Source organism: Scyliorhinus canicula, chromosome 6, assembly GCF_902713615.1.
Source record: "Scyliorhinus canicula chromosome 6, sScyCan1.1, whole genome shotgun sequence".
Lineage (NCBI taxonomy): Eukaryota > Metazoa > Chordata > Chondrichthyes > Carcharhiniformes > Scyliorhinidae > Scyliorhinus > Scyliorhinus canicula.
The window spans coordinates 104,435,114-104,448,780 of NC_052151.1; the positions used below are offsets into that span (position 1 = coordinate 104,435,114).

At 45.9% G+C, this 13,667-nt stretch overlaps 1 protein-coding gene across 5 annotated transcripts in view; it reads left to right on the forward strand.

Moving 5' to 3' along the window:
- Nucleotides 1-5,172: 5,172 nt before the first annotated feature.
- Nucleotides 5,173-13,667, forward strand: part of lama2 (laminin, alpha 2) — a 607,521-nt gene continuing 599,026 nt past the window's right edge. For all 5 annotated transcript variants that reach the window (XM_038799795.1, XM_038799796.1, XM_038799798.1 and 2 more), the window contains exon 1: nt 5,173-5,339. In XM_038799795.1, coding sequence (XP_038655723.1) covers nt 5,264-5,339 — 76 coding nt within the window. In that variant the 5' untranslated portion in view covers nt 5,173-5,263. The remainder of the gene's footprint in view (nt 5,340-13,667) is intronic.

Below are 13,667 nucleotides of genomic sequence, written 5' to 3' on the forward strand. Positions count from 1 at the left end.
GAGGCTGGGCATACAGGAACTCCAGGCATCGGGAGCTCCCCATGCCACCCCCCTGCCCCCCCTTCCCCCCTGACCACCACCGTATCCACCCAGCATTTCCTATTAATTTGATATGCAGTCTGCACATGTTAAATTTCCAATTGTAATGATAGGCACAAAATGGTCCTACTCAAGAGACAGCATGATTTCTTCCAAATTTTACATCACCATTCCATCAGGCCACAGCACTTTATAATCTTCCTACAGGGGTGAATAGGATCTTTTCCAAGAGTGCCTTAAGTACATTTGCACCATTAAAAATCAGCTTATGCAAAGAAAGGAAGAGCATAACATTTATTATGTATAAATTGTGCTCAATGATAAATGGCTTTAGCCTTTAATGCTCCTGTGCACTCACTACTTACCTTACCTCCTTCATTAGCATTAATATCCTGTTCAATTTCCCTGTTAGCTAGGCCCACAGTATTGTGAAAATAATTTATGCAGCTTTTCACATTGTGAGAATTATGCAGTTTATGTATATAAGTGCCTCATAACGGCTGGTCTCAGAGGAAACACTTGTGTTTTGTTGACATACGCGATTTGCGGTTGGACAATTGAGATAACATTTGAAAACTGACCCATCTAAGGTTATTCCATAACATTGTATGCTGGGTATGTGCAAAATTGGAAGGAGCGGCAAATCATTGTTATGTGAAGCATTTCAAGTTAGAAATTGACTGAGCAACTTTTTCACACGCTAACAGCAATATCCAAGCAATTATTTTTAGGAAGGAAATATTTGACAATAAAGTACTTTGTATTTCATCCTCTGAATGCAGGGGGCCTGAAACCCCATTGGGCCTTTGATCCTGAAATGTGCTCAGATCCATCTTCTGGGAACTTCAGTCTGTGTGCCAAATTATGCACGTTCAGGGGGAACTTCCTTCATTAGCATGAACCTGTCATTGCACAGGAGCTGTAAATCTGAAACTGCCCTGGAGGCAGCCACTGGCACTGGGATAAAGGGACAAATATTGTCGCAAATTCGACTTCTTTGTTCGGAAACTGCTCAATACAAAAAAAGGTTAAAAATCTGCAGGCATCATGAGCAGGTTTCTCCAGTGGCCTCTATTCTGTATGGCTGGAAGGTAATGGGTTGTTTATGAATTTTGCATTGTGTGTGGGGGGGGGGAAATAGGAGAAGATAAGGTTCAGAAGTGGGAGTGAATGCTGTTTTAAAAATTCTAAAAGGATTAGATAATATAGATCATGACAGGTGGATCCCTTTTGCCCAGAATAGTAGAATTAAAAGACAAGCCCTGCTCTTGAAGAGGGACAGGAGGGGTAAATTCAAAATACATTCCTGCCAATAATGGCCTTGATTTTGACCCCATCGCTCCCAAGCCAATGGTCAAGAAATGGTTGGAATGGGGTTAAATCCCTAAAAATCAGAATTCTGCCTCCCAGCTGCTAAGATCCTGGCTGCTGTCAAATTGACAGTGATGATTTGGGCCTGAGAAAGCAGACAGAAGCCTACTTAAGATTTAAGTCAAGATCCAATTATGTAATTTGCATCACAACATAATTCTCAGACCATTGGAGACATATTTCATGTCCTCTACAGCCAACAGTAGCAACATGGCTGCGACTAGGGTATTTGCACAGTAACTTCATTGCAGTATTAATGTAAACCATTTTTTAATAAATGTTTTTAATTGGGTTTTTGAACAAAGTATATTTACCATTATGTACACAGGATAAGAGACGTATATATATATACATATATAGAAGAGAAGTATTAATGTAAACCTACTTGTGACACTAATAAAGATCATTATTAATTATGAGAGACAGGTAAGTTTGTCTTTGAGCTTCTTGTGGACCAGGAGTCGGCCTCCGAGGTTCTTCAAAGAGACTTGGACATCCCTGATCTTTGACAGTTCCCAGCTCTGACATATCCCCTTGTACATTGAAGGGAAACCGTAGCACTTTCTGATCTATTACAGAGAGGAAACTGCAGCCCGCCCTTTCAACCAAAAGCCATGGGAATCCCCTCCAATTCCCATGGGTCTTCACTGCAGTCCCCTACCACCAAATTTCCACTCCCACCTGCAAACTGAATGGTCAATCTAGCAGGACTCTGTATTTGTTCAAATGAGACACGGCCATTCATATCAGCACAGCCTTCATGTTTCTGTCCATGACAGTTTTGTCACCCACTACCAGGCTCTGCTGCACCCTGTGTAAATATCAATGTGATGATTTTGGCAATCTATGAAGCAGATTGCCTCTGGAGGCAGGGAAACAGAAAGCATTGTTTATTTAAAATGCAGATCAGATATTTTGGATGGAAGCATGATGACAGCGCAGACGCATGGAAATTGAAGGGGATTCCCTCGGCTTTCGGTTGAAAAGGCAGTTTGCAGTTTCCTCTTTGTAATAATTAGAGAATGCTGAGGTTTCCATTCAATGTAAACGGGGGTATGTCAGAACTGGGAACTGAACAAATCAGGAAAGTCCAAGGGCTCTTTGAAGAACCTAGGAGGAGGACTCCTGCTCCTCCTGATCCACAAGAACCTCACTGACAAGCAAAGTTTCAAAACTTACCTATCTCTCGTGGCCAGTTACTCTTTGAGCCATGTTGCTACTGGTGGGCTTTAGAGGACATGAGTTATAAGAAATATGGTGACTTTTGTCTGTTTCAAAGAAATAGAGGGCTGGATTTTCTGTTCCTGCAGATGATTTTTGGTGTTCCATGACGGAGTAATTGGCACCCACCCGCACCGATTCCGCTACCAGTGAGGGGCTAGCATCAGCGCCACGTGAAACAACGGCTGGACGCGTGGAAAATGGTGGGAGATTCGCTGGGTCTGTGCTGGACATGTGCAGGGCTGACAAGCTGGAGCCGTGTGTCCGCCTACAACCCCCACACATGCACCGATCACGCCAGAAAGGATGGCGTTGGTTGTTCTGGACCACGTACCCGTCCACCCCTACCCCATAGCCCACCTCCTGGTCAACCCCCAATACTCCCTCCAGTCCTGGCAGAAGTCCCCCGGCCAGTGGGACGGCTTTCGTCAGAGTATGGCGATGCTGGACACTGTCCGCATGCTCTCTCTCCGCAGTCGGCATGATCGGCTCACGGCCGCTGAGACCACGTGGCCTGCGCCATCGGGAACTCGGTACATCAGAGGTGGAGCATCGCGGGTGGGCTCCGATAATGATATTCAGACACGGTTGCGACTGCGCGTGGTGTGCATCTCGATGACACCGATTTGGAGCGGGCAGAGCACCGCGACCCGGCATCAAACCAGCGCCTCCTGCGATTTCGGCGTTGAGAGCCATACATCACCCGATCGCCGTTCCCAATTTCGGTGTCAGGCAACGGAGAATCCCGCCCAGGGTATTTTGAGCACCTGCTTCCCAAAATCATCTATCATTGATTGGTTTTACGTTATCTGTGTCTCTTGTAGAATAATTGATGAAGATTGATTAACGTGATTAGTCATTAATTCCATTTGTTGGAGCATGCAACTACCTGAATAGTAGAAGGTAAACAAAATGCAGCCCAGGCTTTTTTTGTTTAGTAATTCTAATGACTCTGTGAATTCCTGCAAGAAGGCGAGATGCAGGACAATTTGGTTCAGGTTCCTGGTGAGGACACTGAGGGGTGATTTGGAACAGTCAGCTAGTTTGACCAATGGTCTTTTGTTGGCAAAAACATTACCATGTTACTACTACCTTAATATGTACACCCAACATTCCTTCACCTGTGTGAATGAAAGCCTTAAACGGAATACACATGTGGAATTTGTGAGGCAAATATAACAACTTTCAGTGTGATTTTCAATTGACTAATAAATGTTCTAAACCTGTTGGAGGTAGGCGTCTTGCAAATGGATTTATTGCTTTTAAGGGGATCTGGGCATATGTTCCAACAGCCCAAACTTCTGATTTTTGACAGTTCCATTGGGTATATTTTCCAATATTTAAAAATCTTATATTGCAGTTTTTTCAAAGGAAAGGGTTCTTAATTTTATCAATTACTATTCTCTGCCATTATTAGGAAATAATTACTTCTCAGTACACCATAAAAAATGTTCTCCTAGTAACAGCATAATCGATTATTGGAAAGAAATATGTAAATTTATGGTTTATTAAACATAAATTGACTTTGCCAATTATGGAAATCAGAAGTATTTATTTTATATCATTCAGGCTTCCAGCCCTTGGTTGGGAATATTTTAAGAAATCCCACCTGCCAGTTAACTTCCATGCTGGAAAAGGACAATCCTCTGCCTACTTTTCTAACTGTAACTCTGTGTATGAGCAGTGATACAATTCCCTTTCTTTTGCTGCTCCACACTGATCCATTGATTATTTGAATCAATTTTGAGAGACAGAATTACCTATCATTTAGAAAAGAACATATTATCAGGAATGTCAGATCTTGTGTCCTGGATTGTAGAAAGAGGTCATTCTGGAAGGAGCGTTGTGTTTATCTATTCCTGTGTGTAGTTAATACGTGTTTGAAATTTCCCTGGTCTTGTTTCCAGTAGTCTCTGTACAGTTTATGATGATATTTCACTTCCCACATTGATCTCCCAAGACAACCCATTGAACAACTTGATCATTGTAGATTTTTTAGTGGCATTCCACTCCCATTTCCGGCACCAGTTTTGCCCCACCCCACAAGCTCACAGACTCAAATGCTGCTACCCCCAAGTACAAACTATTAACACCCGGGCCATTCTTCTCCAGTGCCTTAAGAGACCCACAATCCTGTTATACACGTCCGAGCACTGATGACCATTTCCACCCCCCAGAGCCTGTTTCAACGAAGTTCGCAGGGCACCAAAAATTGAGGTGTTCGTGAACATCAAAATACATTCAAAAAACCAAAGTCTCTCATTAAGGCACAATTAAATACTGGAGACAGGAAATTCAGCTAGTAAGAAGTGCACATTTTTTGTGGGAAAGTGATGCTCGGCTTTGTTGTCAATAATCCAGCACCTTCAGCATCTATCTGTTATGCTCGTGCATTTTGCTCAAGAGTTGGACTCATTCCCAGGACTGATTCACTGATCGCATTGGCGCACTCCCTGTCTTGGGCGCCAGGGGGCGCTTGCGCATGTCTGTGCTGCGGGAGTGAGAGCCGCGCAAGAAGCAGCAGCCCCTCAGTGTCACTTCAACTCACTGAAGACAGAGAGAGGAAAGTTTGCAGCTAAACTGAATGAAAGCTCTGGTAATGAAGTAAGAAAATCACAAAACAACAACAAAAATGAAAACTTCTCGTTTACTTGTGTTTGAAGTCACTGCACTGCTATGTTGGCATTGCAGCAGCGGTCAGCAGAGAGGTAAGTGAAAGTTGACAACTACTTTTAGTGAACTATTACTACTGAGCACTTCATTAGCAGCAACTGCAGTGTCAAACTTTTCACATTTGTATCAGCCTCAGAAATATTCAAGTGCTATGTATTACATGACAAGCACCGAAACAGTACAGTGTAATCATGTTTCAAATCTAACTTCGTGGAGAATACATACTTAAAGACACCGCTGTGGAGGCAGTTTGGAATAGTCCATTGAAACAATGGGGCTTCAGTAATGAAGACAGAGAGAGGAAAGTTTGCAGCTAAACTGAATGAAAGCTCTGGTAATGAAGTAAGAAAATCACAAAACAACAACAAAAATGAAAATTTCTCGTTTACTTGTGGTTGAAGTTATATCCGGTTGCAATCGAACAGTAAGCTAATTTCCAGACTTGAATTTATTTGAGAAATTAAATATTAACGTGGTGAATATGGTAATTAAAATGTAAGGGTATTGAAGATTAAGGTATTAATCTTCTAGTTCTTTGATAATTAGTACATTTGCTAATGTGCTCATTGACCGATCTACTTGATTGTTGGAAATTGGAATGCTCAAAATCAATAGTGAATTCTGTAATTTAACAAAAAAGACAAATTTCACCTATTGTGGTGTTCTGAACAAGTGAAACTTTATATTTGGGTATTTCATCTTTTTAATGCGACAGAATTTATAAAATGTTGCAAATCAATAGAGATTTTCAAATGTATAACTTAAAAGTATTAAGAATTTAGAAACCACCGTTGATATTCTCGTAGTTAATGAAAGTTTAGCTAAGAAAGCAACAATTGGGCAGCACGGTGGCCTAGTGGTTAGCACAACCGCTTCACGGCGCTGAGGTCCCAGGTTCGATCCCGGCTCTGGGTCACTGTCCGTGTGGAGTTTGCACATTCTCCCCGTGTCTGCGTGGGTTTCGCCCCCACAACCCAAAAACGTGCAAGCTAGGTGGATTGGCCACGCTAAATTGCCCCTTAATTGGAAAAATGATTGGGTACACTAAATTTAAAAATAAAAGAAAGCAACAATTACAGATATACTGTAGCATGTAAATTATTCCAGAGATTTGTATAATTGACTTCTGTGGCAGGGCAAAACGTTGGCGAGATTAAATTGGGTAAATTAATAGAGACACCACTATTTGACACAGCATTCTTTGGGGAAATTAGTTTTGTTAGTTCTAATGGGTATGTACAGTGAGTAATTATGTTACTGCAGTACTAATCCAGGGAACACAAATTCAAGTCCTTCCATGACAAGTTGAGAATTTCAATTTTAGAAAATCATTGGGATCAATGACCATGACCATAAAACTGTTGGATTGTCAGCAAATCCCAACTCATTCACTAATGCCCGAGAGGAAGTTTAAACCTGCCATCCTTAACCAGTCTGGAGGTCCCAGACCAACCTGATTGACGAGACTGTCCTTCAACATGTGTTAAATTGTTACAAAGAATCTACACGGGATGCAACGGCTCAACAAGATGATCCATCAACTTCTCAGTTACGACTAGGGTGAGACAATGAATGCTGGCTTGCCAGTGATGCTCACCCAAGAACAATTTTTGAAAATGAAAAATTCTGACCACATTCAGCACTGATTTTCTTCTTTACAAGGATTTTTAAAATATTAATTATTTCCGGTCGTGTATAAGTTTTGCATGAAGTAATTTTAATTACTAGTTAGTTCAAAATGTGCATAGCATTGATACCTGAACATGAGATGACCAAAAATCAACATTGATACAAATTATTTGATGAAATATTTCAGAATGTCTTCAATATCAAAAGGGAGCATTACTATATATGTTTAAAAATTAAGTTATGAGATGTGGGCGTCGATGGTTAGGCCAGCAATTATTGTCCATCCCTAGTTGCCCTTCAGGAGGTGGTGGTGAGTCACCTTCTTGAACCGCTGCAGCCCTTGCGGTGTAGGTACACCCACTGTGCTGTTAGCAAGGGAGTTCCAGGATTTTTCCACGACAGTGAGGAAAGGCAATATATTTCCAAGTCAGGGTGGTGAGTGACTTGGAGGGGAACCTCCAAGTGGTGAGGTTCCCAGGTATCTGCTGCTCTTGTCCTTCTAGATGGTAGTGATCATTGATTTGGAAGGTGCTGGCTAAGAAACCTTTGTGAGTTCCTGCAGTGCAACTTAGTAGATGACAGATAAGGCTGCCACTGTTCATTGGCGGTGGAGGGTTTGAATGATTGTGGAAGGGGGAGCAATCAAGCGGGCTGCTTTGTACTGGATGGTGTGGAGCTTCTTGAGTGATGTTGGAGCTGCACTCATCCAGACAAGTGGAGAGTGTTCCATTGCACTCCAGACATGTGCCTTGTAGATGGTGGACAAGCTTTTGCGGGGGGGGGGGGGGGGGGGGGGGGGGGGGGGGGGGGGTGTCAGGAGGTGAGTTACACGCTGTCGGATTCCTAGCCTTTGACCTGCCCTGGTAACCACAGTAGTAACATGGCTAGTCCATATGATATATACAAATAGCCCACTTGTTTTTTTCTCTTTGTACATGTTCAAAATGCAATTACTATCTTAATTAAATAGAGTTAAAAAGGATCACAGAATTGGGAGGCCATTCAACCCATCATGTCTGCACCAGCTCTCTAAATGAGCATTTCACTCAGTGCCATTTTCCTTCCTGTTTCTCATAAACCTGCATGATGTTCCTTTTCCAAATAGTGGTCTAATTCAATGCCATGATTGAGGCTGCCTCCACTATCTCCTGAGACAGTGTATTTCAGACCTTAACCACACTGCGTGAAAATGTTTTTTTTCTCTATTACTTTGTTTCTTTTTCCAATTACTTAAAATCTGTGCTCACTTGTTCTGAATCCTTTCATGAGTGGAAACAGTTTCCCCCACCCCACCATCTATGTCCAGACCCCTCATGACTTTGAATCCCACTATTAGATCTCGTCTCAGCCTTCTCTTCTCAAGAAAAACAGTCCTAACTTCTCCAATCCATGCGCATAACTGAAGTTCCTCATACTTTGAAGCATTTTCTTGAATCTTTGTGTTCTCTCTCCAAAGCCTTCACATCCAGCACTGGATGCAATACTCAACCTCAGGCTACACTAATGCTTGATACACGTTCAACATAAAATTTGTATGTTGGTATGGTTGGCGAAGGAAGAGGTCAGGAGCTTAGAGTCTGAACTTAGAGTATTTATTGTAGAACATAACTTTGCAGAAATATAACTGATGTTAAACTTTTTCAGCCCAAGCCATGAGCCATTTACTTTCAGACTGCACCCAGACAACTAGGCATGTACCTCCTTTTACATCATCATGTGTGTCATACTGTTTCCCTAGTCCTTCATTAACCCTTTCAGTTTGAACATCCTAACACTACACCTCGCCTCAAGTCTTTATCACAATATATTTACATTTATATTTACTTGTCACCCCCTTCTCCCTGCAAGATCCTGACTCCACATGTTTGATAGTAGGTTTCACAACTCTTCCTGATCGAGCTCTTTCCAACCTTGAATAGTCTCAACTTGGGTCTTTTTGTTATAACTTGCTTGTTATTCAGTGGAAGCTGCAGTATTTGGTGCTCATTTGTTTGAGGTTCAATGCTTCATCCTTTTATTCCTCTCCTTGCCATTGTACTTTTTGCTATCAATAAATTCCCTTTCATGGCCGGATGTCATGGGTTATCCTATTTTACTTCAACACGTGGTGGGCCAGTCGCTGACTCTGGGCCCGGACCACAGCATGCTTCCAGCTGCGCACTGAAAAATGACTTGCCTCGCAATGCAGCCTGGTTACTGCGGCTTGTTTAGAAACTTTAAAAAAAAGTTTGCTCACACTTTCTCAATTTGTCACTAGGATCTTTGATTGAGCTTTTTGATCAGGGCTTTTAATTAACCTTTGCATGCTATGGTGGAGTCTGCCTTTAGATGCATGGTTGATTTCTTCTTGACCTCACAGCCTCTACAGGAGCTTTTATGGTGATCTATTGCTGCATGAGTGCATATATCATGGCTTCGGCATGCAAGCGCATTGAAATCTCCATAGGAAGGGTGGTGGCTACTTTGGAGACCAGGTCTGGCAGTTTGTGCTGGATTTGCACTCTACTTGTGTTCCATCACTCGAGCCATGGGTCGGATCCAACAGTAATTTGGTGAGGGGTATGGGGCACCTCAACCTTCCTCCACATGCCTTTTCCCATAAGAGTTTGGGAGGGGCCCACAACCAACCACAGGGAGCTGGAACATCAGCCAGGCATCTTGCGGCATTCACCCAAGACACTCCGAGGGTGACCTGCTACACCATTTCCTATTTCCCAGTGGCCCACTATCTCCAACATGTTCGACTGAGGAGGGGGCACCTGCCCCAGAGCAGGAGACCTTTAGCAGGCCAGGGCCCTATCGGCCTCAGGCCTCATGACAGGTAACTGGGCAGAATTGGCAGGCTGCAGGCTGCCTCAAACTGTGCTGCAGATGTTGCAACTGCATCTAAATAAGTGGTAGAATAAGGAAAATTAAAAAATTTGAATGCACGTTGGTGGCACGAGTATTCACTCATTGTGTATACTTTGCACTTTTGTAAATATGTTCTATTTCTTCATCTCATGGATTCAAAGGATATTCTAGTGATACAATAGTTGCATGAATTCAGGGTGAAACATACTCTCTACCAAGGAACTCCCATCTGGAACTTCAGATGCATGGATTCCCACATGATCTCACCACATTGAGCAGGCTTGTTTTCACATCTGCGCCACAGCAATATCACATAACATGGGTGGCATGGTGGTTAGCACTCCTCGTAGTTTCAGAGAATTTGGTTCAATTTAAGCTTCGAATGACTGTCTGTGTGGAGTTTGCAAATTTTGTCTGTGTCTACATGGGTTTCCTCTACCTGCTCCAGTTTTCTCCCACAGTCCAGAGATGAGCAAGTTAGGTGTACTGGCCATGCTAAAAGAACATTGCCCTTAGTGGGGCTAAAGTTTTAGGGCTGGGGAATGGGCCTAAGTAGGTTGCTCTTTTGGCAGGTCATTTGTACTGTAGGGATTTCATGGATATGTGAGCATGGTGGCTGGCCAAGATGTGACCATTCAATCTCAAGCAGACATCTTGGCCGAGATTCTCCAAGCCCGTGCAGGGTCTGAGAATGTGCAGGGGAGGTGCGAGAATCCCACCATGCCACTCTGATGACGTGCCACCGTTTCTTCGGCGACCGGAGAATTGGCGGCAATCGCGCTCACGCGGTCGCCGCGGCATCGGTCGGGGGGCGTTGAAAGCGGCTCCCACGACGATTCTCTGCGCTTGACAGGCCGAGTGCCCGCCGAGTCGGTTTACAAATGGTCCCACCTGATGGGACCTCGGTGTTCTGGCTGGGGGGGGGCCATCCTCATGGGGGACAGGGGGATCTGACTCTGGAGACGGGGGCCTCCACGGTGGCCGGGGCTCCACGGTGGCCAGGGCAACAATCGAGGGCTACCAATCGGTGGGCGCGCTCATTCCGGGGGTGGGGGGGCCTATGTTCCTCTGCGTCGGGCCCCTGTGGGGCTCCACCATGTTGTGCAGGACTGGCGCGGAGACGGCAACCACGGGTATGCACCAGCGCGGAGACAACCATTGCACGCATGCGCGGACCTGCGCCGGCCGTGCAGAGCCGGCTTTCGACACCGGAGCAGCACACAGCACTTTGGCGCCATTCTAGCCACTGAAGAACAAGAGAATTACTGGGCCTGTAGGCCCGTTGATGCCGGCGTCGCTCGCGCCGGTTTTGACGCCGGCGTCAACACTTGGCCGCGATATCGCAGAATCCCGGTCCATGTGGGTGAGAGAATCACTCACCAGGCTTATTCTTCCCTGGGTGGATGTACCCAGCTACATGTATTGTCTATAAAGTATGATTCCATCAGTATGACTATGTCAGGCTGTTGCTTGACTATTGATGGTGCAGCTCTCCTAAACATGTCACAAGCCCTCAGATAAGGAAGCCTTCAAGGCTGATGGGATTTGGTGTGCCCTTGCTGTCTCCATTGTCTAGGTTGGTGCTGCCAGATTTAATTCTTTCAGACATTGTCGCGATTTTACACAACTGAGTGGCTTGCCAAGGCATTTCAGAGGGCATTTAAGATTCAACCACATTTCTGTAAGTCTAGGATTTATGACCATGATTTTGTGATTAGACTAGCTTTTAATTCCAGATTTATTGAATTTGAATTCCACAAGCTGCCATGATGGGATTTGAACTGTCCCCAGAGGATTAACCTTTCCCTCTGAATTACTAGTCCGGTGACATTACAACTATGCCACCACCTCCCTTCATTGTATAGGATGTACTACTTGAGATTTGTCCGTGAGCAATAGATGTAGAACTTTGTGGCTGCTATTCCTGTACCACTGACTCCAGAACGTAAATATTGGTTTCGAGATTCCATTCTTCTGTTGTTTAGCCAAGAAGCTACCCTGTCTCTTGTGGTAGTCACCACTGTTGTATTGTATTGTATTTACCGCATATGAGGTATATTACGGTAAGCCCCTGTAGTGCAGGTACGGGGGTAGATCCCTGCCTGCTGACTCCGCCCAGCAGGCGGAGTATAAATGTGTGGCCTCTCCGAGCTGCAACCATTTCGGCGTAATAAAGCCTCGTTTACACTCTACTCTCGTCTCGTCGTAATTGATAGTGCATCAATTTATTACACAGAGATTTCAAAACGATGGAACTCCGCATCAAGCCTGATCGCCTGCAGCTGTACCCTCAAGCAGACAATGCCAAGTTGACCTTCGCACATTGGCTAGCCTGCTTCGAGGCATACATTGGATCTGCGACTGAACCACCCTTTACACGCGGCTGAGCTCCGACATCTTTCCCCTCATCCGGGGCACGCCGACCTACGCAGAGGTCATGGCGCTACTGAAGGAGAATTACGCTCAGCAAACCAACAAGCTCTACGCCAGGCACCTCGTCTCCACGCGGCATCAACTCCCTGTGAGTCTGTGGAAGATTTCTGGCGTGCCCTGCTCGCCCTGGTGAGAGACTGTGATTGCCAGGCTGTTTCGGCCATTGAACATTCTGAACTTTTAATTCGAGATGCGTTCGTCCAATTACATCCGCCAGCGCCTCTTAGAAGGGGCTACCTCAACCTCGGGGCGACCAAGAAGCTGGCGATTTCACTCACGGTCGCCTCCCGCAATGTTCAGGCACATGCCCCCGATCGCTCAGCCCACCCATCCTGTACATCGTTGACCCCACCAGCGGCTGCCCCCAGCCAACCCCAGGCCTGCGCCGTGTGGCAGCCAACCAACCCCAGGGGACCCAAGTATTACTTCTGCGGACAGACAAAACACCCCCGGAAGCACTGCCCGCTCGGAACGCGCTCTGCAAGGACTGCGGGAAGAAATGACATTTCGCTGCTGTGTGCCAGGCCCGCTCCATCGCCGTTATTGTTCCTGCAGCCCCAATGTGCGTTCCGTGGGCGTCGCCGTCTTCTTCACCTTAGACCACTTGCGGCCCGTTGGCACCGCCATCTTGCTCGCCTCACAACATGTGCGGCCCGTGGGCGCCTCCATCGTGCCCCCCTCGTGACATGTGCGGCCTGTGGGCGCCACCATCTTTACCGCAGCCCGCCACGTGCGCCCCGTGGGTGCCGGAATCTTCCCCGCCTCAGGACCCCTGCGCGTCGGGCAACTCATCTGGCCGATCATCGCCTGCAACCGCCGCCGATCAGCCGCGTCTCGCCTCCATCACGATCGACCAGTCCCGACCACACAACCTCGCGACCTCGTCGACGACAGTACAGGTCGACAGCCATGAGATATCCTGCCTTCTGGACTCTGGGAGCACCGAGAGCTTCATCCACCCTGATACGGTAAGGGTCTGCTCCCTTGCGGTACACCCCATTAACCAAAAGATCACCCTGGCCTCTGGATCCCACTCTGTGGTGATCCGGGGTATTGTACCACTACCCTCACCATCCAGAGCGTAGAGTTCAGTGGTTTCCGCCTCTACGTCCTCCCCAACCTCTGCGCTGCCTTGCTACTCGGCCTGGACTTCCAGTGCAACCTCCAGAGCCTAACCCTGAAATTTGGCGGGCCCTATCACCCCTCACTGTCTGCAGCCTCATGACCCACAAGGTCGATGTGCCTTCCCCATTTGCAAACCTCACTTCAGATTGCAAACCCGTCGCCACCAGGAGCAGATGGTACAGCGCCCAGGACAGGACCTTCATCAGGTCTGAGGTCCAACGGCTGCTGCGGGAAGATATCATCGAGGCCAACAACAGCCCCTGGAGAGCCCAAGTGGTAGTTAGGAAAACTGGGGAGAAAAACAGGATGGTCGTTGACTACAG